The 26,627-nt window shown below is 41.7% G+C and overlaps 2 protein-coding genes across 4 annotated transcripts; one reads left to right on the top strand and one right to left on the bottom strand.

Annotated features, from left to right (window-relative positions):
• Positions 1–498: 498 nt before the first annotated feature.
• On the bottom strand, positions 499–1,248 carry LOC147446116 (uncharacterized). The gene has a single exon (XM_086524671.1). It carries the CDS (start codon positions 1,246–1,248, stop codon positions 499–501), a length of 750 nt encoding a protein of 249 aa, XP_086380797.1.
• A 969-nt stretch (positions 1,249–2,217) lies between these two features.
• Positions 2,218–16,269, top strand: LOC147446115 (calcineurin subunit B-like). Of its 3 annotated transcripts, none has more exons than XM_086526163.1 (6): positions 2,218–2,341; positions 6,110–6,332; positions 6,643–6,747; positions 14,590–14,721; positions 14,863–14,975; positions 15,920–16,269. In XM_086526163.1, the coding sequence occupies exons 2-6, from the start codon at positions 6,296–6,298 to the stop codon at positions 16,034–16,036; spliced, it is 504 nt and encodes a 167-aa protein (XP_086382289.1). In that variant the 5' UTR covers positions 2,218–2,341; positions 6,110–6,295; the 3' UTR covers positions 16,037–16,269. The 3 variants fall into 3 exon arrangements, with proteins under 3 accessions (XP_086382289.1, XP_086382290.1, XP_086382291.1); XM_086526164.1 differs by lacking the exon at positions 2,218–2,341 and adding an exon at positions 2,348–2,505; XM_086526165.1 differs by lacking the exons at positions 2,218–2,341; positions 6,110–6,332 and adding an exon at positions 6,452–6,504.
• Positions 16,270–26,627: the final 10,358 nt, after the last annotated feature.

Genomic DNA, 26,627 nt, shown 5'->3' with positions numbered 1-26,627 from the left:
CACTTCTTTCATAAAGTTAGCTTGTTTGTTGATTGTTTTGGAGGTAATACACCAAAAGAAAAATCACATGTGCTTCCATTGATGCTCATCGATAAGTCAGTGTAACCCAATATACGATAACTTTCAAAATTGAATGACTGCATCGTTATGTTATCCTATTTATGAAGAATTGCTCCTCCTATCTTACTGAAAAGCTCATAGCTAATGACATTTGTAGTGAAGCCTAATCGACTAGAGCATAATTGTGGATCTTGTTGGCTCAAATAACTTATGCAAATGAGCCAAGAAGTGGACGATAGTGAATGTAGAAGCGTGATATGAGAGAGAGAGAGAGATAGATAGATAGATAGATTGAATTATTGTCCACGGAGGTCAGATATGACCCATGGGATCAAAAACAAAACATTACAACCAGTTCTTTTAAGTGCGGGCAATTGATAGATATTAGTTAAGGACTGAGGGTCCATCAAAAGAAAAATAAAAGCCTAAGGAGAGGTCCTATGGGGTAGGGGCCAGTTTAGGCGTTCGAAACTCTTGAATGATGGCCTTCCCTCCGCGGTATACTGCCCACTTGCCTTTGGCTCGTGCTTCACGCACTTTTTTCAACTCTTCACCTTTGTGCTTGACTTGTGTCGGGGTGAGTTCTTCGGCGATCCAAAATCCGATGTCTCTAAGGAGACGCGATTGCTGGAGTAATCGGAGCCGTTCCTCCTTGTCTTTGAACTCAAGAATGGCATGTCCACTAGGTGTGCGCTTGGTGTTGAACTTGTTGACGATACATTCCACCGGATCGTAGTCGATATGGACCGGTTTAAGAGTTTCGTTGAGGAGGTCGATTAACTTGCAGAAGTCTTGTTGGCACTCATCCCATGCTTGGGGCAGCCCTCCAATGCGAAGCTTGAGGGCATTCTCTTCTTGAAGCTGACGTTCCCGCAATTTTGTCTTCACACAAGTTTCCACTTTGGCGAGTGCAATCGTATGAGCTTGAGTGACCTTTTCTTCGACTTCCTTTACCTTGTCTGTTGTGAGGCCGATCATGGAGTCAAATCGTGCCTCGAGCGTGCTAAGGCGCGCTTTGAGGTCGCGGTTTTCTTCCATGACCATGTCAAGAGCAGCTTGCAATTGTCCAATGCGGTCTGTCTTGCTAGGAGCTGCGAGGACAAGGGCAAAGCTAGCCCGTGCTCTCCCCGATGGTTTGGGGCTGTTGGTGGCCATCTTCTCGCTTGCTGGAGGCTTTGGTGAGAACATGTTCTCAGAGCTCTTGAAAACTTGAAACAAGTTCACCTTCTTGTTGAGGGTGTGAGTCGAAAACTGTTCGAAAACAGAGACCTGAGAGAGAGAGAGCGAGAGAGCGAGAGAGAGAGAGAGAGAGAGCGCTTACCAAACTTTCCAGTCTTACACACGCGGACTCCAATTCTTACTCTTCTTATGAAATCGTCCTTGATTTCATGCAAAACACAAATTTTCGCAAACATTTCAATACATACCACTCAAACATCAAGATACCGAGTGACATAATGGCTCATTTCAATTTCTAATAATAGGAATCTTACAAGATTCCTCTACATCCTTGGCTTGGGTTTACAATGAACACTAAACTTCAAAGGGTAGGAATCTTACAAGATTCCTCTACATCCTTGGCTTGGGTTTACAATGAACACTAAACTTCAAAGGGAGAGCAACATTCGAACTTGCACAACGATGGAAGATCCAAGGTTGACCAATTTGCACGCAACCCGTTCGTGCATACCTCACTTGATAAATAGAAATTTATCCCCCTCCCCCGGTCCCAACTCTTCTGCCTCGCTCCTGCACGATGTGCCACCTGGCTGCCCCGTCGTCTGCAACCAACCTCCCTTTGTTGCCCGTCTCGTCACTCATTGGTTGGATTCTTTGCCTTTGCTACTTACGGGGTATCTCTATGGACTCCCCCTATGAAGTTTTTTGCAAAATCGTAGCGACATTCTACCACTCAAAGTCTCGGGAAACATTTTATGTGGAGCCGGCTTTGGAACTTTTTCACACTCATATGACCAATAATCACACTAAAAATCTCATATTATAACTACAAATTCCATCATTTGAACCTGCCTAAGAACCTTCTCACCCAAATTTGAGCTGGCCATTTTTCACTTTGAACGGGCTTTGGATAAAGCGAACCTATCTTTTCCCGAGGTCAAACCATTAAAGAGAGAGAGAGAGAGAGAGAGAGAATCCACGTAATCGATCATTTGAAGTTTGAAGTTTTGAATGATAAGCTCATGAAACGAATCGCGCCTCCTGGAGACTCACCACGAAATTTCTCTGCTCTTGCGCAGCGCAGCATTGTTGGGGGTCATAGGTACTCTCTCTCCTTCCCTTAGTCTCCCTTAGTCTGTCTCTCACACACAATTTTTCTGTGTGTTATTGGCGTTGCGGGAACAAGTGAGGCTGTGGACAAGGAAGCTATGTTAGAAGCAGGAATCGGTGCAGGGGATATTAGGGCTATGTACGAGATCAGAGAAGGTAGTATTACCACTCTTTTTTATGGTGAAGAAAACCCCATCCTGCCCTAAGCGCTTTAGATATGATCCTATTGATGTGAGAATGTAAATCCACAAGGCAGATTATGTTGCCAATGTTTGTGGGAGACGACACCCTTAGGGGATCCGGTGGTAAAGGGGCAATATTTATGCTATGCCTCATAGAGGATGGTCAGGTGAAATTAAATAGACTCTAGCCTATGGGTTTCGAGGATGAGGGCTTAAGGGAGCCGCTTGGGAGAGAATGGCTACGGGGTTGGTCTAGCCATGGCTCTCACACTTGCAAACGTCAAAAGCTTTTTGCAGGCCCTTTTGTTCATGTTAGTAGGCTCTTCTTCAAATGTGTATTGGGCTCTTCTATCTGTTCTTATCTCTTCGACAATGTGACTTACGCTTTGTGAGAAGGGCAAGATCCTTCAAGCTCCACAAATATTCCTCCTTTTGCTAGCCATCCCATAAACATTGCAGATTTCAGGTGCAAGACACGTTCTGGCAGAAATTATGCAATGGTCAAATTTTAGTGGAACAACTACCTAGTCCTCGGAGGTATCCACTCCTAGAGTGCTTGTCTCCCAACGTGCAATGTATATTCTAGAAAGTTCTATTTTGTGGGAGTTTGTTACCTAGCACCAAGCTTCTAAATCCTTTACTTCCAAGTGCAAGACGTGCCTTTGTGCTTATTCTCAGAATAGTGGTTTTGAGTTATGCACTCACACTTGAGGATATATGCAAAGGTGAGCGAAGATGTGTTTCCTTTTGAGGTGCAGCAAGGATGCACAAGAGCATCAAGCTCAGTGCATTGGTGCACAGCCCATGCATAAGATGTTGAGAAGTTTCTTTTGAATGCAGAATTTGATGAGAAATGTGCCTATTGAATATGAGTGGCAGACTATAAGAGGAAATCTCATTGTACAACTCCACCAAATATATAATATCATTTCAAAATTCAAAGAATTCTTTGCATGACATGTATAGCAAGTCATACTTAAATGTTTTCGTTTTTCACTTGGAGTGGGCTGATTATGGTATACAAAAGAAATCAAATTGAAGCGGAACCATTGTCTTGAATGCATGGTCATATATGGAGATGCTTGAATTGCATTGATTAATTTGATTTTAGACTACTCAGCTCTGCATGTTGTTGGTGTGTATTATTGGATACTGCTCAGCTCAACAACATTTGTCTTGAATGCATTCTTGTATATGGACTCTGAATATGGATGAGTGAAAGGTTTTAAGTGGGCTATGCCTAACTTCATAAATAAGAAGCATGCTCCCACTAACATTTACTTAGAATTCAATAGTTATGAGAGTCCTTTCTTGCTGCTCGTGCTCTGCTTATGTTAGGGTATTCTACCATTTGGAATTTGAATCGCTTGTTTTGGTCTTGGAGTGGCCACCCCGTCAAGAATCTGGACAGTTTCAGGTCTAGTTTGGGTGAGGCTATTCTTTGGCTTCTTTGTAAGTATGCGTCAGGAGATGCTTTGTTAGGCATAGCCCACTTAAAACCTTTCACTCTGAATATGGATGAGTGAAAGGTTTTAAGTGGGCTATGCCTAACTTCATAAATAAGAAGCATGCTCCCATTCCATCCTTGGCCTTCAGCATTCTCCATGTTTTTTGCTCCAGGTGTTCTTTTTCCTTGCTGCGGCTTCATCTGCACTTCTGCAGTTCTCAGCAATAATTTTTCTTCTCACTCTCATTTTCCACTCGAGGTGCATTGGGAATCTGGAATTAAACGTGGGTGTGGTGCACCCTTTGTGTTCTGCCGTGTTTGGTTCAATTCAGAAAATTTTGGCTGTGTTTTCAGAAAATCAAGGCACACAATTGTTTGGTAACTCGTGGTGCTGGCATTGCCATACTTTGCGATTCAATCATCTGCAACAGAATTTTTGCATGGACAGCATCAACATCTTGCTGCATTTTTCGGTTCTTTGCTGTCCAGCAACATGTGGAGGACAGCAAAGAACCAAAAATGCTGTTTTCCGCCCAAAAACTCTTCTGTGCTACACAGCAGTCCAAAATAGACACAAAGCACACCTGTAGGTATGATCTTGGATATGGCATTAACCCTTATCTTGTGGGTCTTTCAACTTCAAAGGGGCTAGTGTCTTGGGGGTTGTTTGGATTATAACTCTTTGTGCCTACCAGTTCCTGAGGAGAAGGGTTAAAGAAGTATGGCCTAACCTATGGTGTTTGGGATCTTTTATGTTTCCAAATTGGCAACTTGGATCGTACCAAGGTATGTGGGGCTCTTTTTTGTTTTAAAATGGGCAAAACTTGGATTGTACCAAGGTTTGTGCAGCATAACATGCTCATGATCTTCCAAAAAGGATCACCTATGTTTTTGAAGCAAAGGCCATTGCTCCCATTGTGCGTGAATTGTACAGCGTACACTATTGTAATTTATTCTTTGATTGGCTTGGCTCAGAAGGTGTGAAAATGTAGGATTCTTTGGATGTACCGGAGGCAATATAACATCGTGAAAATGGCTCCACAAGACTTTTCAAGCTTACGCAGAGGTTTGGATTTTCCTACCTGGGTCTTGTCTCTCATGTAGTTTGAGAGCCACTGTAGGTGGTACAGATGATACTTTGGTGGTCAAAAGGGAGATCAAAGCCTGGAGATAAGGGTAAGCAGAGTGGAACTTTGAAGGTTAAGAACCATAGCTTTGGGTTGGATGCTTATAACCATAGCAAACGGTAAGGACAACAAAGAGAGGAAGATAGACCTATGTGTGAGAGCTTCTTCGTGATTTTAAGCACACCCATGTATTTGTAGGGAGCTCCTCCTATGCAAAGAGAGTAACAAGGGTCGCCATGCATAAGGAAGAGAAAAAGAGAATTGTTAGATTTAATAGTTCGACCGATATGGCTCAAAATGCCACATTACTCACGGTGCCATGATTGTAAGCAAGGGGGGTGCTTGATAATAGCTGAATATCAGCACTTTCTCCCTCTTTGAGAAGGGATACAAAGGGTTACTCTGGTGTACGTGTGGAGTCTTGAGAGAAATTTTCCAATAAATTAGGGATTTTTCTCAGCTCGTTTGCCCTTTTTTATGGTTAAAACAGGTGATTTTTGGGTGAAAATTGGCACCAAAAGAAAAAGGTGAAATCACCCATTTTGGGGAAAGGCCACAATTCTACCATGTGGTAAGGCTAGTCAAGGTCTTGAGGCATTGTAGCCCCTTTCTTTGGGCATAGGGCGTAGCATATTGACAGGGAACGGGGGGAACAGGGGGTTGGAATGACAGAGCGTCACTTCTGCCAACCCATCCTCATTTCAAGCTTTAAGTTGCTGCCTCTCATGTCGAGAATGCCTTCGAAAATGGGTTGGTGATTTTTTTTGGTTCTTCATGGCCATATCTAATTCATGAGGCTTGGAACCCAGATTGTAGCGAACATTCCATTGCTTATTACAGTGTTGAATTGGATGTGCCTGAATGTCACCAGTTTCTTTTTAAGTTTTTCGCTTAGGAGTTGAAGCTCAACAGACAGTTTCTGAGAAAGTTTTTACTTCTTATGTTTTCATAACAATTCTAGAATTAGACTCCCTCATTGTTGAACTTAGTCGGTGGCTTTGCAGGAATTGTTGTCAAAGAAAGTTTGCAGCTTGTTCAAATTGGGCCCAACTGCCATGTAGCAGCTCTCTACATGATAGTAGAGCGCTTGGCTGGACATACAGTAGAATGGTCTTCTTCATCACCTGCGCTGGCTTGTTGTATGGCTTCAGAGTGCCCTTCTTCTTTTAGCCCTTGCTTTGTTTCATGGCATGGGGAATGTTGCAAGTGCTAGCCACTTTGAAATTAGTGAGCTCTCTCTCTCTCTCTCTCTCTCTCTCTCTCTCCACATACATACTTTCGTACATACATTTAAAAAAACATTTTTGATACGTTTACGTGTGCGAGTGCGCATGTGTGTACACTTATACACCTACAAGTCCATGCACAAATTCGATGGGGTGTATACACATATATATGTGTGCGTGCACTACATCTCTCTCTCTCTCTCTCTCTCTCTCTCTCTCTCTCTCACACACACACACACACACACACACACACACACACACACACACAGCCATTTTTTACTGACATACAAGTGATGCTTTTTGTGGTCTAGTTTCTCACAAGGAGTTGAGGCGTGCAAAAAAGAGGTTCTTAAAAATAAACGGAAGCTTGGATTCCGAGCTGGATCCTGAGGATTTCAAGAGAGCTCTCAGTCTTGGTTAGTTCCTTTGTGCTGCAGCATGTGTGTGTGCACACCTATGGAGTAACCTGCTTTTAAAATTTGGATGTATTTGGCTGCACTCTTCCACCGCCCATCTGTTCACACAGGGCGGTCGAAAAAAATGTGGAACAGCTTCCGCCCACTTTGAACACCAAGGGCATACTGTCAATTACATTATCTTGCCAATATTGGAAGAAAAGGTAAGGCGATATTTTTTGTCACCTATACTTGTTAGAGTGACATGGAGGATGGAAGAGCATTCGGGTTGGAAGACACAACAACGAAACCTTCCATGCATTGGTAGGTCTGGGTTGGCTGCAGGCACACGGAGGTTTTCTTCCACCGCCTGTAGCCTTTATTTTTGTTATTTGATGTGCTGTATGTGTGTGTGTTGGTGGCATTAAAGACCACTTGCTTACAAGATTTCATTAGGCTCAGTATGGTTTCATTCCACGTCGCCAGATCATGAACAATTTGGCTAATGTTATGATTGGCATGGAGTATGCAAAATACACCCAGCAAGATGTGCTTGTTATGCAAGTTGATATTGAAAAGGCTTTGACATTGTGCATTTGGATTTCATTGCTGCCACGATGAGGTGTCTAGGGTTCGGTCCTAAATTGGCCAATGCAGTTTATTTCTTGTATGCTCACAGTATGTCCTGAGGGATTCTAGAAGGCGAATTGACGGAATCTTGGCCTCTTGGCTGTTCGATTAGGCAAGGCTGTCCTCTTAGTGCTTTGTTGTATGCTATGCCACTCACCCCCAATTCTGTTGCCAGAAATCCCTAAAAGTGCAGAAACCCTAACCCTAACCCTAACCCTAAGGGCAGTAGGGAGATTTTTGAAAATTGCACTGGCATGATGACGTGGCAGGTTGTACAGATTTCCGTGATTTACGATGGTAGTTTTTTGACTTTGCTTTTGGACCAGATGCTTTTAAGTTTGAAGGCTTTTCACTGTAATTGCTTTTTAGGCCAAGGGCCTTTAAATATGAGGTGTGCAGAGTCTCGAGTACCGGCTTGTACTTTGATGATGCAATATAAAGAAATACCGAAAGGGGCGCCAAGGTTTGGGGCCAATACTCTCTGGGATGGAATTCCGCCACTCCGTGTCGCGTGTCGTCTCTCTCTCTCTCTCAATTCAGTTGTTATTGAAGTGCTAAAAGTCTGTTTCAGTCTGTTCTTTTCTATTGGCACGTGGTGCCCGCCTTGTGACGGCGGCATCGACACCACCTTGAAAGGTGTGGAGCGTTACTTCTTTTGTCCGAGACTCAAGAAGGATGTGGACGACTTTGTACGCAGTTGTTTAGTATGCTAGAAGGTCAAGTTCGATAGGCATAAGGCACAGGGATTGTTACAGCCTTTACCCATTCCCACCTGTCCCTGGGAAAGTATTGCAATGGATTTCATTTTCGATCTCCCGAAGACACAAAGTGGGCATGATGGCATTTGGACTGTCATCGACAGATTTGGCAAGCAAGCTCACTTCATTCCCTAAGAAAGAAGAAGGGAAAGGAGTGGCTTTTGCCAAAGCTTAGCATGAGATATTATGGCCCTTTCTAGATAAAAGAAAAGATAAATGATGTCTCCTTTAGACTCAAGGTGCTCGATACTTGGAAGATTCACAATGCATTTCATGTGAGTCTATTGAAGCCTTCCAAAGGCGATGTGCCCGATGATGGGGAGCCTGATGAGCAACCCGAATTGGAGGAAAGCGAGGAGATACTTGTTCCAGAACAGATTTTGGCACATAAGGACAGAAAGATAAAAGGTAAAGTGATTAGGTGGTTCTTGGTTAAATTCAAGAACTATCCTGCATTGGATGCAAAGTGGATGGAGGAGGACCTAGCAGATACTCCGCAGATTTTGAAACTTTACCTTGAAGCATTCGGTTTAGCATAGTCTACTCTGATAGAACCCCGAGTTTAGCGATGGTCAATCTAGTGCAGCGGGTTTGTAGGAGAGGGGAGTCACTCCGCTCCTTTGTCAACGGATTACCCCGATTTTGACTAGAGTCACTGATGCCCCCTTTGGGTTTCAGGGATGCTAAAGGGCTGAGTAGTATTCTGCTGTATGACTTTATAACAGGAATTCCCGAAAATGAAAATGATTGATTTGTACTTGACTTGTTTGATTGCAGGAACTGAAAGACGAAATGACTACAACATTTCGGTTTTATAAATCTCTATAGACATGATTGCAATAAGGATTAGTTATTCAGGCATCCGTGAGGTCCTGAATGGATCTAGGTGCAATTACTAAATACATTGTCGATGGTCATGGTCTGAGATTTGGAATAAATTTGTCTATGATTTTTCTTGCGATGTCCGATAATGTGATTGTCGTTTTGTACAAGTGCTAGATGTGTCGTGTCTACTGCGTCAGTACTAACAGTGAGTGTCTATTAAGACAGTTTATGGCCTCTGTCTGTTTTACAGGCGTAATCGAGGGCGATTACAATTCTTTCAAGAGGGGGGGTATGTGACAAACTGGTGACGTGGTAGGCCCTCGGACAAACACCACACGTTGACTGCTGACGTGGAAGGCCCCCAGAAAATGTGCCGACATGTTGACGTGGCACTTTACGGACGGCCGCAGAACGCGCTGACATGTTGACGTGGCAGCGTATGGAACTCCGTGATTTCGGCTGACAGTACGGATTTCAGCAAATCGCGCTGCCAACTTTTGGAGATTAATGCTTTTGAGTTTGAGAAGCTTTTGGAGATCAATTGCTTTTGATTTTGAGTTAAAAACTTTTGGGGCTCTGCTTTTGGGCATCCCTTGTAAGAATAAATAAGCCTTAGGGGCTCACTTCTTAGGGCATCTGGACGCAAAGACTGAGAGTGAGCACTCGCGGGCTCTTGTACTTTGCACACAGATTAATATAAAAAGAAATACCGAAAGGGGCGCCAGTCTTCGGGGCCAATACCCTCTTGGCACGGAACTACGCCGGGCCGTGTCATCTTTTGTCAACTGTTTTAAAGTGAATCTCTGCTGTGTTGCGGTAGAATCTTGACTTGGGGTGTCCAAGTTTGTTACAGGCAGCCTATCATTGGCCCTTTGTGACTATGCAGTGGGAGGTTTCCTCGTCCGAGATCTAGATCCACATCTAGATCTAGCCAGGAGTAGATGCACTACATCTATTCTCTCAGAGCATGTCGGAGGTGATGCCCATGTGGAGACCGTGTCAGTGATCTCGTGTGCAAGAGCAATTGATAGTGTCAGTAGCAGTCGCAGTTGTGTGTACCTCAGGTCTATCCAGTTGGCATGTTAGTTCTATGTTGGACCACCCTAGGCCACTTGTATGAGCAGATTGTTGTCAGCATGGAGAGCCTTTCTCTCTCTCTCTCTCTCTCTCTCTCTCTTAAATGTCCCGTCTCATTCTACCTTAGTGATCTCTCTTCTCCATAGGTGTGCCTTGTTCATGTGTTTGGTGTTGTAGGTGTTCTAGATCGGAATTGAGATGCCCACCGTATCACAAGCCAGTTCTTGCCTTCATTGCATCTTCCGCTGCCACCTTTGACACTATGCATCATCTCTCTACACAGTCTCTGGGCAGCCACCTCTTCCGGATCCGCCAGAGCCATGCCCACACACATGCTTTCTTTACCACTGAGATGGTAAAGAAGGTCATTGACAAGATGAGGACCAAGAGAGCATATGATCACAATGACCTATTAGAGCATTTTATACATGCCAAAGATTTACTTGTAGAGTTTCTAGCAGTAATGTTCAACGGTGCCATGTGCGAGGGCGTACCTGATACTTGGAGTTTGTCTTCTATTATACCTATCTTCAAGTCGGGGAACCCCTTGGCGTCTGGGAACTACTGCACTACCATGATTGGACACACATTGGTACGGTTGTACGCATCCATCCTTGAGCAGCCGTTGAGTAGATGGGCAGAGAGAGATGGTGTACGGGCAGCAGGACATGTGGGTTTTAGGAGAGGTTTCTCTACTCTTGATGATATTCTGACACTCAGAGCCATTATTGAGGAGGGGAGATCACATGGGAGACGGCTCTATTGTTGATTTGTGGATTTCCGCAAAGCCTTCGATACAAAGCCCAAAGCTAGATTGATGCACAAACTGTAGGAAATGGGGGTACCCATAGCGTTGATTTGGGGCATCATGGCTCTATATAGGTTAGTGGTGGGGCATGTACGCACTCTAGAGGGGATTTCTAATTTGATTCACTCCACTATTGGGGTGAAACAAGGTTGCCCGCTATCTCCTACACTATTTTTGACATGTATGTGGATGAGGTTTCCGACTACATTGAGAGGGATGGTGATAGAGGAGCACAGTTGGCAGGGCATGGATCCCACTATTGTTATATGTTGATGATATTGTGTTGAATTCTAACTCCCCTCCGGAGGGGATGCAGTGTCACTTAGATGATTTGTACACATCCGCTCATGATAGTGAATTGTCTGCTAACCTGGGGAAAACCAAGGTTATGGTGTTTAACATCACACCACAGTGGGTCAGGGGGTCAGCACCCACATTTACATATGGCCAAGAGACGGTGGAGTATACTTATGCATAGACCTATCTTGGGGTAGTCTTCAGTGGACTGGCGTTTTCTTTGAGGAGAGCAGCAAAGATTAGACTAACGAGAGCTTACGTTGTCACGTTACACATCCAACCCTATATGTCCGTGGACAAGCTACGGCATAACAGGGTTCAGTCAGTCCAGTCAGTCTAGATTTAGAAGTGATCTAGCACTTTTGTGAGTCTATTCGTAGACCGTGCATGCCCAGTCACTGAGTGTAGATGCATATCCTCTGGTTGCACACAACATGATCATCAGTATTCCCATCAGAATCCATTAGAATCAGTTAGGGGAATTTTCTAGTGCCTTTAGCCTATTTTCCCTATTTTTGACATTTTTCACTTATTATTTTTAAGTGACTTTCCAACAAAAGTAGGTAGGGCAATTTTGCAAGAAAATATATAAGCAAACCCAAGTTAGCACTTTCTGGCAAAAGAGGCAGCAGGAGCACATGCTCAACAGGCATCTTCTCAGCAAGAACCCGTAGTACCCTAAGCACCCGCGAGCCTTGGCGACCTCCCTCCCCAAGCCTAGCGTTTTCAGTTTTGCCATCGCCAGCCCCACCATTGCTTGGCGTTTCCAGCAATACTTGATCGCAGCAGATACCTAGCCCTAGCGTTTTGGGTTTCCCACTAAGCCCTGGCGTTTTTGCATACCTTCAGCACCTCCACAATTCCCTGGTGTTTTCAGCCATCCCTTGATCGCTAGCAGTCCCAAAAAGGCCAGCGGTTTCCCTAGCGTTAGCAGATGCAGCAGCGTTTCATTTTCAGCCGTAAACGCAGCCCTTGCAGCAGCGTTTTCAGCCCTATTGGACAGCAGCAGATTCAGCCCTAGTTGGTTGCAGAAGACCCCCATTTTCAGCCCTCGAAAACGCAGCCAAAACAGTCATTTTCAGCCACCGAAACAGCCCCGAAATTCAGCAGATAGAAGACCACAGATTTCAGCCCTAAAGTTGTCGTTGTCATCCCCGTCGTCGTCACCGGCATAGTCCCAGGTTGCATCAGTCACATGCATTCAGTTTGTACCAGTTTGTGCAATCAATAGTAGACCACTCTCGCCGACAAGAGTGGGGCCTTTGGAGGAGGGTTTTACAACGTCTCTGGTGTCGTATCTCTCTTCTCCCTCTATCTCTCAGTCTCATACACTCGCATGCACAGTGTCCATTCACTTTGTTTGTGATCATAGCACTTTCCATTAAGAACGGAAGGCTCTCCCTTCCATAAGAACTAAAAGGAACCTTGAGCACAGTTCGGAGCACTCATCTTGAGCAAAGCGCAAACATTCATTCCGCTGCACCTAACATATGTAGCCTTGGGAGGATTGGAGAGGATGTGTTCGCAGGTTCAGTTTCAGGCACCTCGAACAAAGATCTGGCTTTTTGACACTCTAGTGGCTTCAGCTATGATTTATGGAGTTCAGATTTGGGGACCCTCAGTGGACCATCATGGCAGATCTGGTAGCAATGATGGATGGAGATATATGGAGAGGCCTTTAGTCTCTATGATCTCTCGGATGATTTGGGCTAGCTAAGGCCTCAATGTTACATGCGATTATTCGAGCAGAGCTTGTTGCCTCCCTTCTCGTGGTCGAGGCACTTACTAGATCAGTACCCCTCATGCACAGTTTATGGGACCTCCCCAGGGACAGATATGCTCGGCTAGCCCTTGAGTCATCCTGACACCTAGCACTACAATGGGATATAACATGCTGGTATGGGAAGATAACATCATGGTTTCAGTCACATGGTTTCAGCATGGAGAGACTACCTCCGTTCCATTACCGTTGGATGCACCCTCCCTATCTCTCACACGGACAGAGATCACTAGACTCCTACGTTAGGATCTGATTCAACTAGATACTAGGAGGACATGGATACAGCCGACACGGCACGAAGATGGATTTCCATAGAGAGCATCTTCTCCAACTAGCAAAGGATGGATATGGGCCTATATGGATGCTCATTTATCCCATGGGATACGATGTGCTATTGGTCACATGCGCACATCATCGCATCAGTTAGAGACCGAGACTGGCAGATTCTGGAGAGTACCAGCAAAGGCCAGGTTTTGCCAGTTGTGTCATATATAGCCAGAGACAGAGTTACATCACATTTGTCATTGTCCGGTCTACTATGAGATACGAGGCCGCTTTCATTGTCTATTCAAAGAGGGCTTTGGACCGTTGGCTATAGTCATGAGATATCAAGATCAGAGATGCCTCTGGTTGTTTTTTGCTAGCGCTGCGTAGACACAGGGAGTCTCTTTAGAAGATCAAGCAGTGGGAGACATTCACAATTTCACACAGGGAGATCACTGACTTCTTTAGAGCAGGGACTCGGCACTCATATGAGCAAGCTTCACAACAGACTTCATAGCCCACCTATACCATAAGTAGATTAGTTGACAGAGCCATTGAGCTCGGGAGAGCTAGACGTGCATGTCTACAAGGACATTGATGATTCTCTTCAGCGACCGATGCAATACTTTCACGGATAGGGCCCTATGCTAGGCATCCTCGGGTATTGATGATGATGATGATGATTTTAGTTTTTCACTTTGCTTCATGTTTATTTTGTACCCAGACATTGTATTAGATCCACCAAGATTGTATCAGTTTGGTCTCATAGGTCATTTTGGCCTTTTGAAGACGTTTAATAACATTTCATTTCATCTCTCTCTCTCTCTCTCTCTCTCTCTCATCCACCCCCATTGTACTATTCTGAATTGCCAACCAGCAAGCAATTATTACATACTTTTGGGCTTGCTTTAGGGCTGTCACCTTAGCATCGACATGTGATTGAAGCTTTTCTGAAATCTGATCTCAGTAGTTATGCTTTGTCTTGTGGGTTACTAGCATAAGTTTTTAACTCGAACTTTCCTTTCAAGGTGAGTATAGGCCTTTTTTCTTTTGTGGGGATTCATCTAGTAAGAAATCCTCCCTAGGACACTAAAGAACTGGTTAGGGCACCAAACATGGTGCTCTGTTAAGTAGTTCTTTTTGCAGCCACAACGATGTCTTGATAAAGGGCTCTCATATAAATCAGGAATTGAAGGTTGGCAGATTTTGTCTGTAAATATCAAATGAATAGGAGTATTCACTTCTCCAAACAAAAGCAGTTCAGGAGGAAAAGAAACTTCACTTTTCTACATTAACCTGATTTTGAATTATGGTTCGATGTGCAGATCTAAAATATGTTTGACATGAAATCCAAGAATAGTACATGCAATTTTCTGTTGATTTTATTTTTGGTTTTGGATAATAATCATGTATTTTTGTTTTAGGTGGCAATCCCTGCGCAGAGAGACTTTTCAACGTTGTAGATGTGGATGGTAGTGGTGGAGTTAGTTTCAAGGAGGTTTGTCAGGGTGTGGCTAACAGGAGGTCCATGTCAAGCAAAGAAGCGAAGCTCCATGGTGGAAACCGACTCTTGTTTCAAATTTTGAAGTTGTGGGAAATGTTTGGAGTTGAAATTGTGTGCAATTGTGTACTTATACAATCATACATACATACATGATTACTACCTACACTTCCACTAAGACTCTTCTTAATGTCAGTTCTTTTCAAGTTTTACGACAAAGATGGCGATGGGCGCATCTCAAGGCATGAGGTTGCTGAGGCAATGCAACTTGCTTGCCCAGAACTATTCCCTAGGGCTACCCTCGAACAGGTTTCTTTCACTTCTAAGCTTTCATTTTGTCTTTCTGTAAGATAAGGATGGGCTTGACTCTGCCTACATATGTGTAGGGTGCATGTCTGTACAAGTTTAGGCACGTTCTTGGTGTAATGGTATGCAAAATGGTCACGAGTCTAGTGCTAGGAGCCAAGTTCTGCAGAGTATTAGTGGTATTCACCTAGCACATCCAAATATTTAAGATGATCAAGGAGACTTCTTCCTTGATAATTGTGGTACTTCTAACATTACCATAATTTCAAGGACTTTGAGGCTCCCTTAGTGACTAACCAATCAAAAATCAAGGGATAGAAATGAGTGTCACCTTCTACTTCTATATATTTCAAGGGATATGAAAGATACCCTTTCTCCATACTTCCAGCTGTAGGATCGACTTACAGAAATTTTGTAGCATTTTATGTGTCCACAATATAACCATTTTACCTGCTAATGCCACTAATTTTTTAGTGGTGTAGGGGGCTCTAAGTGACTAGAGCATGATTGTGGATGTATGATGGTAATGATGGTGAGGCTTCCATGTAAGTGTATTGAGTCTGTTGATTCAAACCTATGAGGCACTTGTGTGCCATGTCATGGTCATGATGATAGTGCACTTGTATGATGAAATGGCGGTGTTATTTATCCTAGATTGGATCTTGGATTTTGGTGCATGTTTGCATGTTATTCCTCTTAGAGACTGGTTCTCTATGTATGGTGATGCGTGCATATTGTGTGTATTGAGTTGAGCTTATGGGTGTACACTATTATTATCGTGGATGTGGTGCTACACGCTTGTATCCAAATCCAAATTACTATGATCAAACCTTTTGATTTTCCTTCTTTTTTTGACGGAAACATTGCTAATTCAAATCTTCAATTCCTCACTAGTTACGACCCATAACTTGAAAGGTCATTATGTCCTGATATAACATGTGTTGCAGCTTGTGCAGTCCACCATGCAAATGTTTGACACGGATAAGGACGGTTACCTCAACTTTGTAGAGTTCTCAAATCTGATGAAAGCTTCTGGAATGGATTTGAGCAATGACAGAATATGATTGTGTTTGTTTTAGCCTTTTGCTTATTGGAGGTGGCTATTTGTTCCGTTTGTATTTCTCTTTTTTCAATCCTCATGCACAAGCTCTCAAGATTGTGCTTGATCCTTTGGGTTCTTTAACCTATTGTGCTATTTGTTGAGATGAAAACTGTTTTCTTTGTAGCATAGTGATCCTTATATTCCTTTCAGGTTCAAGTTTAAAAGAAATAAAATAAAATGAAGGATATGCTGGTAGCAAATCACTACCTGTTCTCATTTTGTCGAGTCGGAGGACGCATACAACTATAAACTCCAAAGTTGTATACATACTTATGTATACTAGTATACATATATGTTTTTTTTGAGAATGCATGCTTGCATGTGCCTACACGAGTTGTTAGTCAGTGGAGTGTTAATGATTGTTTTGCCTATGCAAACATGGTGAAATTTTAATACATGTACTAGTATGCAGGGTTTATACATACTATGTTTTGATTTATATTATTTGATACAATATTATTATCAATTAGATCAATCAATGCCCTTTGCTTCAAGTGATGTCCCATGAAATAGAATAAGATGTGCACGAAACTTGGAACTCGTCCAAAAGCCAACCCTTCAGTAAGTTCATTGCAAGCATGGCCCACACTATTTAACATGCTCACTAAAGGCAAAGGCAACAAACAAAATCAATCATTATAGTAATAACATTGGAAACAATAACTTACAAAAATGTTATAAGTTTAATTCCTTCAAGAAATCAATGAGGCATTTTATGAAATTCCCTAGAACTGGTGCAATTTTTGAAATTTAAGCTCAATTATAAATTTTGTACTATGATATTCACTTTGCAAGACATTACAACCAAGACTTGAAAAGTTGGTAATTGTTCACCACCATCAATGACTAGACATCTTGAAGAAAAAGTGCACTAACATTCTCAAAATGTTTTTTTTTGTTGTTGCAAATAATTAAGTATAAAGGATAATGAAGCTACAAAAATGGGCTAAATTTGGTTAGGATAACATTACTTGGTGATGGAGGTATGATGTGTGATAAGAAAAAAAAGTCGGCATTGAGCCACAAGAATGAGAGCCAAGATATTTGAGTGTGAGTGAACTACATACGTCGAAACCCTATCAACCCACATACCACTAGATCCCTCTTGATGGATACAATCCAAACCTCCAAGCTCCACAAAGTTTAGGAACGATTTTTCTAGAGATCAATGGGAGGGAGAAAATTTTGAAGATTCCTATCTATTACTAGTGCTAGTAAATTATTAAAAATCATGCATAGTTGATGATGCAATCTAGTTCATCTATGATTGAGCACAAGGAAGAGTTGCATCTAATCCGTAGTTGATGATCTCTCTACTTGGTCATGGCAAGAGATGGAATTCTATTCGTGATGCCTATACATCTAATAAAAAATGTCTAGTCCTTGGAGTTATAGCCATGAAACTTGTACTAATATAATTCTAGACTTTTTAGTCATTAGTTATAGTCGGGTAGAGATTGCTATCTTGAGAGACAATTTGGTAGTTTTTGCCACTACAACTAGGAGGCAATAGATTGCATTTTCTAGCTACACTTCAAAGAATCATCGTAGACAACTACAAGGAAGTTCCATTGTTGAACCTTTGGCAAGTACAATAATGAATGGAATTACACAATCAATTTACATGATTACCATATGATAATTAAAATATCTCACTACTTTGTAGTAAGATAGGTCAATGCTTGTAGGGCCGAAAACCAGCAACTTGCTTGGTGATAGAGAGTGAAATCAAATTAGTTTCCACCATCATAAAGACTAAGCTTAAAACATGTCTCTAGAGAGTAGCAATATACTTGCAATCTTCACGATTGAACTTATGAAAGAATGTCTCAATCTTCTTCGTTTAACACAAAGCAATACTTCCATCAACTTGCTTTGACTCTATACCCAAATAATGATGCAAAAGCCTCAAATCTAACATCTCAAAAGCAACATTCAAATCCATCTTAAAATCAACAATATGTCCCTCATTTCATTTAGTGAGCCACATGCCATCAACATAGAGCATAATGATTATAAATAGATTATTAGCATGTTTGACATACTAATTGCTCTTAGTTGGACTATTTTGAAAACAATGTGCAACCAAATATGGATCTTTTCATACCAAGCACATGGAGGTTGCTTTAAACAATACAAATCCTTTTAAGCCTACACACCTTGTTTTTCTACATTTTTGCAAATCACCATTCAAAAAAATAATCTTTATGTCCAATTGATGTGGATTTCAACCACTATGAACTTTCAATTCAGAAATGCTACGAATGATATTCATATGACGAGTGGGGGGAAAAGTCTCATCAAATCAATTCCCTTATCTTGAGCATATATTTTTGCCACAAGTATAGCCTTACAATGATCAACATGCTTACTTTTTGACTTGAAAACTTGCTTAGTACCAATTTTCTTTTTGCCAAAAGGCAAAGCACATAACTACCATGTGCCATTCTTCACAATAGAATCATACTTGGATTGCGTTGCAAACAACCATTTTTTGAATTTTGTGCTTCATCAAATGACAAAGGTTCTTCATCATCATACATCCTAGGCATAGCCAAAACATGAAAATCTAATGCATATGAGGTATGTTGAGAACATGAACGAGTACAACTAGACAAATGTGTACCTAAGTTACTATCACAAAAGGTTTGCACAAGCCGTCTTGGGATACCTCTAGCATGCTGATTTTTAGCCCTAACCGTTTGCAAATCCATATAAGAAAATGATGGATTTGTAGCATCATTTGAAATCTACATAGGCTACACAAGTGCATGATGAAGAGTTATAATTGTACTCCCACCATTAAATGGAGGCAAAAATGTATCATATGCCTTCATTGAGTTCATATGTATCTCCTTGATACATGTTACCAAGGGCTAAAAACATCTCAAACGAAAAAGATACGCTTTCTTCATGGATGATACAACCTATAACCGCTGATTTCTAGATTATAACCAACATAATACAATTCAGAGACTTATCATCTAATTTATTGCCTTGTTAATCATGCACCAATGCATAAATCAATCAATCAAATACACCCACATGACCAATGTATGGCTTTCTGCCATGTCAAGCCTCATATAGAGTGATATTTACTATAATGCTTTAGTTTGACACCTTTTTAGTATATACACAACATACATGATAAACTCATGCGGCAAAGCTTGGCTTTTGTAAGTGACCTTATTTTTCTTTGAATTAAGACCATATTGATGAGGGGTATATAGAATATGATATTGGTGTTTTATCCCACAACTCGCCAAAAATGCAATAAATCTCATGAACATATACTCCCCCTTGATTAGAATAGAGGGGGCCTTAAGCGAATACACCCTTGCTTTCATAGATTAGTTATGACTAAAATCCACAAAGTACAAATGATTCTGAAAAGACGGAGTATCCATTGGACCACAAATATGACTATGGACTAGTTGCAATTTGTGAGTAGCCCAAACAAAACCATTCTTAGGAAATTTGAAACATTGTGTTTTTCTCAAGTCTATTAGAGGACTCTAATTTCTTTGAGACAATTCTAGTTGTTAATTGTCACACAGTCGAGGGATATATGTTCTTCAAGGTCAACCCTAGTAGCGTTCATCGAGAGAAATTTAAAGACCTTCAAGTGTTTTATAACCAAATCTACTAGAAGTAGCCTTCAAATATGGAGACCAATGTGTTGTTTGCTAGAGAATATGTTCTGTAGTTCAATCCACATGTTGTGAAAGCTGGCAAAGTAATAGTGTTTGCTTGGGCCATTTTTATAGAGGAACGCAACAAAGACCTCCACAAATGTCGCTACTTCAACACCCATTATGTGAAATGGATGCTAAACAATGTTGTGGGTGGGTCTATCGTGGAGCATATTAAAGGGGAACTCTAGAAAGAAGTGACATGTATTTTGAAAGCATGTACAACATGCCATGTCTTAACAATCCAACATGAAAATTCCATGGCCATATCATGGAAGTTGAAATCTTTGATAATAGATGTAGAGTTAAAACTGAGAGTGGTCAAGGATGAACATGCGAGCTGCATTAAGAAATTGAAGGCTACAAAATTGCAAAAACTTAGTGATGATAAATTCAATAAAGTGCTAGAACTGTTGCACGAGTAAATTATTGTAAAAAAGTCAAAGTTGACATCCTTGGTTGAGGAAGATTCTGTCACAAGAAGCACCATTACTGTGCAGCTGAAATCACAAGAGTCAATGTTGGTGGTGCTTCGAGGAGGAACAACAGAGGTAGACAATTTCTCCATGCTGATAGTGAGTATCGATCTTGACTTCTAAGCATTGCCTGCATTGTTGTTGGACATATCTTTTGAAATCCTTATGTGTGCATTTGACTGACTCTAAGATGAGATGGGGCTCCATGCTGATCTACCAAGGAGAGAGCGGGGTGCAACATACCCTACTTCTAGAGATGTTGAGTAGGCTTCAAGTGGGGCATCAAGTTTTTATCTTCCCACCTTCACCTTTGGTATTGCCCCCACCCTAGATAACCTTACTTAGTGTGTTGAATGTGGCATGGATACAACATTGACAAAAGATGTCATGTGGTTGTGATGTCCTACAAGCACACATATCAAACAATCTTCTTTGCACCCTTGTGTACCTTTAGGGATCAATGTGTACTTTCCTACTGCTCTATGAAAATTACATGATGAGATGCTTAGTTCAATGCGGTATGGGGAGATGGTAAGACCTTTATATTCTTCTGTTTTGTGTTTTTTGTGTAAAGATTTGTGCCTAGCTCACATCATGAAACTCTACCCCTAGAACATCTTGACTAGGTACATTACATTTCTAGAGAATCCTTTGCTACATTTGGTAGATGCCTCACATGTCGTGTGCATGCCACACTCACAAGCACACACATTCCACACTTGGTATGATCTTGATCCTCTTCCATCACCCACGACATCATCAGATGCTCCCTTCCTAGGCCTATATTGGCCCTTGGTTCATTTTGCTCATCTCGAATGAAGCCTAGTTTATGTCCAAATTGTCTTGCAATTGAATCTATCTAATTATCATTAGCAAACTCTACTTAAGCTCATGATTAATCCATGAATGAAAGCTTAATCTATCCCCCATAATCATCACTTACATAACATGTTTTTTTGGAGTTTGTATGAGAACTAGTATGTCCTGGCTCAACCCATAGTCTCTGGTTTTTGTGCAATTGCATAAATCCCCTATGCTAGATCACCCAAGCTACCTCTTTGGATAGGATAATTTCCATTTAAAATATATTTCATTGCATTTATCTATTGCATTAGTTGTTTGTTGCATTGACTGTATTCCTTTAAGCCAGAATGTTGCACCAAAACATTGTTTGTTGGGCTGCAATTATTCATGTGTGCATAAAGGCCCCATTATAGATTTCCATTCAGCCCATTTTGAGCTCAATTTGGAGCTCATATGAGCTATTTAGCTCCCCATGAGATCGACCATGGGAAGCTTGCCGTGGCACGTAAGTGTAGGGGAGGGGTGGTTTTTGAAAGGCTACATAAGCATATAAGTTAGGGGTACGCCCCTAAACTTAAAAATAAGGGAGAGGGTGGTTAAACCTAGAAAAAAGGCGTTGGGGGGGCGTGGGGGGGGGGGGACTATTGTGTCTCATAAGAATAGCTATCTAAGTGAGCAATCTCCATATCCTCCAACTAGTGAGAAAGTAGTTGTTTGAAATAAAACCTTTGTATTGGGTGTAGGTTATCTCTTTGGAAGGAGTCCTTATTTAGTACATGATTTTTATAATAACTATTTTGTTTCTTCTTGGAGACCATGCCTTTGTGGGAAAAATGGGTATGTGTGTGTGCATGTGTATTTGGCAGAAGGATTTCTCTCTTTGATTTTTCTTGTTATGTAAGGTCACTTGAGCATATGTATATTATATTTCTTTGATTGAAAACCATATAGCATAAAGGGGGTCATATTTACCTTATACAAATTGTAGATAGGGGGTTTTCATAAACTACTCGCTCGCAAGTGTCATTCCCTTTTTTATAAAAAAGTGAATCTGTCAAGTTTAGCTCTTGGCTCACTCTTGCAGCAAGAAAAAGACTCATAGAGAAGGCTTTCTTGACAAGAAAATGAGTTTGGAACTTTGATCTAAGGTAAGCAAGCCAAGTTTGGCTTGGTGAGATCATGGGGTCAATGCTCATCCCCTATTTTTGGGAGCAAGGCCAAACTTCAAATACCTTCACAATCAAGCTCTCTTGCCTTGGCAGATCCGTAGGAGAAAGATCACATGTGGCTTTGGCGGTGAAGCGCAATTCGGGCCTCAACTTTGGCCCATAAAGCACTAAGTCTAGCACGTGTTCTCACATGGTAGTGCCCCCACGATGTTGAAGCTTGAAACCATAAATTCTTAAAAGCCCTGTTCCATGATAGAGGTTTTTTTAGCTTCAGATTGGGGAGAAGCTCTCACCAACCATTCACTATGAGAAAAATTTAGACGTGAATATTCAAAGCATTGTAAGGTCATGATCCACTACTTAGATGATTTCACTTTGCCCTATGATGAATGGATCACATTAGAGACACATTTTGGAGCCATAGCCAAATACTCCAAGATATCTAAAGATGTAGCTCTACAGACTCACCATGGAACAGAGGATCTTCCTTCGTTTGTGAATCAAATGAAGAGCATATGCACCCAATTGGCATACATAAAATCTGAAGTGGACAATGAAGACCAAGTAACTGCCCTACTGATTTTTTTTTTGATGCATACCATGGCCAAATTGTCACCGTACTCAAAGAAAAAGAGACTATAACCAACAATGAGAACGTCATCAAATTGGCTCCAAGATCACAAGAAGAAGCTCAAAGAAAAAGGATCTCAAGAGGAGAATTTGTTGCTATATCATCAAGGAGCAGGACTGAGGAGATACACACTATAACTGCACTAACTACTCAACCGACAAATTCAACAAAATCAGTGCATTGTGGTAAAAACAATCATTGTGAGAGTGATAGGTGTGCAAGCGATGCACGGTGCATGTGGAGTGCGAGGGAGGACAAGAGTAGAAGACACACTGTGTGGGTGGAGCAACCCCCAAGAATGTGGTGAGGAGTTCCTTTTTCTTTGTGTATATGAAGAATAAGGAATGTGTATGTACATATAGTGGGTGGCCAAACACCAAACGTCTAGCCCCAGGCAAAGGCACAATACCTCTACCCCAACAATCTCCCACTTAAAGGTGTTGCATCGACAAGTGCGTGCTACTGGCTAAACTACTAGTATGTACAAGAAAATAGGTGAGAGACTCTCTCAACCTATGCCCATCGTCTCGCTCAATTGATCTACATGAAACCGTATTGGGTTGAGGGATAGGCGAGCCTGCATACCCACGCTAGAGCCTGCATGTAAACCCCGTAGACTACTCTATATGGTCTGCAAAACTCCACTACGCATCATGCTAGTGTTAGTCACCGTACGACTGACAATCCTTGTTGCAAATGCTCCCACTACAGTTTCTAGGTCAAGCCTTGACACTAGTAGATTATACATGAGAAGCTCGAATGCTGACAAAATCTACACAAACTTGGCTGTCCTAGCCTCCTCTGCGCTATCTGCATGTACTGCATCATCATGACTACTCATTGCGTATGGATGTGTCAATGTGGACATTGGGATGGCTACATTCCTCTCACCCATAGGCAGGACCATGCATCTTGGAATCAACTCATCTCAGCATCTAGCATGAGCATATCAAAGAATTCCATGTCCATCATCTCTACCTCTGTCTCTAGGGAGCAGGCCTGCTCTACCTCTGTCTGCACAAACTCTGACAATACCTGCTATGTCTCACTAGAGCACTACCACTCTACCTCCGTCTCTACAGAGTCTACTAGCACTTCATGCACAACTAAATTCTCTGTCTCGTGAGCATGGTGGAGCTCACTTGCGAAAGAGACATGTCTTGTCTCTTGCTTAATGCATGCCAGAACCAAAAGTGAGACCATGACATCTTGAACCTTAGATACACGCATAGGATATATCAAGACACTGCGTGCTCCTATAGAAATCACTAATGAAACACAATGCATCCGGAAAGATTGCTCTCTAAGTAGTGTTTAACACCCATAATTTGCTAACTGTCTCACTGAGATGAAACTCTGTCTAAGTTGAGGAACATAGTGCACATGTCGTAGCATACATGATGCACCACTGGGCAATGTTAAGCAAACATCTCCTGCACCTGCAATGTCAAACGATGAATCATCATCCAAGTGCACACAACCAAAGCTCCCACCAGAGAATGTGTTGAACCACTTATGATGCAATGTGACGTGGAAAACTGCGAGTCCTTATCTAGCAACCAACGGGAAGGTGTGTCACCTCTAGAAGACATGTAAGGAGGAGGAACGCTAAAGGGAAACATGACATCACTATCACTGGCATATGAAGCCATTGCTCTAGCATGTATCAAACCTCATGTATATCACACATAGATCTCTAATGCTATATCATAGGTTTAAAACAATGACATCTAATGTGCCTAGTGTGACCACAATGCCAACAACGTATATATCAGCAACTACGAGACCGCCATCTCTCATGAATCATCACCGTAGACTCTAAACTCTCACACGTGTCTACTAGGTGGATGCCATAGAATCAAACTATGGCAAGAAATCCTAGGACAAATTTGGCAGTCTCCCCTGTAAATTGAGTAAAGAACTCCAACAAAAGCTCAAACATAGACCATGCCAAACTGGCAACAAAGTGGGAGATCACTTGACGATCACACAATCATGAAAAGCATGATCAAACACATCAAAATTTATGCTCACATATGCATAAAATTAGCTCCATAATCTACTATATCTACAAGAACACAATTTGAGACAAACAACTCAACCGAGCATAAAGCGCATAACCATATACACAAATAGTGGGCAAGCAAGCTCAAAATGCATCCCATAAGAGAAACGGCCTGCAAAAATATTCAAAAACCTGTGAAACCTATAAAGCATATGACTATCTGTTTGTAGCCACACAAGCATATGCAACTCTCACTCCTACGAGAGTGGGTACATAACAATCTGTGTACAAACTGACAAAATCTATCAAAGTGAGAGTAAACACTCGATCACTGTCAAACTTGACCACTAAACCATCATAGAGAAAAATTGTTGATATGCTTAAAACATGACAAGAATCTTGGAAAAATTCAACATAGTTTTCTTTGTAAACGGAGTAAAAACTCAAAACTTCTCAACCATAAAAAATCGGCAACACAAACCATGCGTAAAATGCATCAATTATGCCATTTTGATAATGCGCAAAACAGAGACCCGGTCTCCCATCCACAGATATCATACACCAAGTCAAAAGTGACTAAACGCTCTCCAAGCACGACGAAGAGAATCAAGACAAAACATGTGGAAGCGCATAAACCTTTTTGAGATCAATTTGTCCAATCAAAATCCACATATGGCATACATGTATCATAAGCGTGTCAATCGAGCTCACTCTTGATCTATGGACAACTCTACCTGTTCGAAACACCTGTATACCTATGAACCAAGTACCTGCAAGCTATACCTAGCTCAAGGTGTCTTCGCAAATGCATACATAGCATAGATTGCACAAAATCGTGCTAAAACCACTCTCTTGAACACCCCACATAGTCATACAATGCATACGAAACCACATTTAGATGTGTAACAATCCAAAAGTCACATCCCAAAGTATCACTTATATACAAAAAAGCAAGGTGAATTCCCTCTCAAATAGCACCATAGTGTGCTATACATAGCCATAGATGGAAACCGCATAATTCTCTGCAACGTAGGAATCAAATTTCCAAGCTTCGATATGTCGAGGTTGCTGCATAAAATTCAATGCTTACAATTTCAAAATTTTTGATATGAGTAGCACCTCTAGAATGTGACAAAACCCTAGGATAGACTCCTGGATCACATATATCCGAGTGTGAGAGATAAGTTGGTAAAAACATCCATTTTTGACCCAAATATGCAGGACAAACTTGCTGTTGTTGCACTTGCTATAATTCTAATCAAAATTTCAAAAAATGGAAAACATTGTATCGAGAGTCGAAAACAAAAAAAAACGAGCTGTAGCACTTCTTGCTCCTGTTTCTTCTCTACAAAATTTAGCAATGGCTTGCTACTAAATCTCTATACAAGCTGAATATATATGTCTAAGCTAAGATCTGCAATGTGGGCTTCTCTTGCACTGCAATCTGTGTGCACACAATGCTGGCGTAGAAGCTTCTATGTACACGAGAAAAACCGCTTGTGCACATGTTGCTAAGCTGCTACCTTCTCCCTTCTCTTGTTAAATCCAATGTCATTAACACGCGTGTCCTTGCAAAGCCATCGACTCGACCATCACACTACACCCGCCCAAAGTCGAAGCTCTGATAGCACTTATAAGAGTGCTAGGTGTGGAAGCGATGTGTGGTGCGTGCGAGTGCGAGGGAGGAGAAGAGTAGAAGACACACTGTGTGGGTGGAGGAGCCTCTAAGAATGTGGTGAGGAGCTCCTTATTCTTTGTGTATATGAAATATAAGGA

Source organism: Adiantum capillus-veneris, chromosome 12 (assembly GCF_014529385.1).
Source record: "Adiantum capillus-veneris isolate H3 chromosome 12, ASM1452938v2, whole genome shotgun sequence".
NCBI lineage: Eukaryota > Viridiplantae > Streptophyta > Polypodiopsida > Polypodiales > Pteridaceae > Adiantum > Adiantum capillus-veneris.
This window is presented reverse-complemented; position numbering and strand designations above follow the sequence as displayed.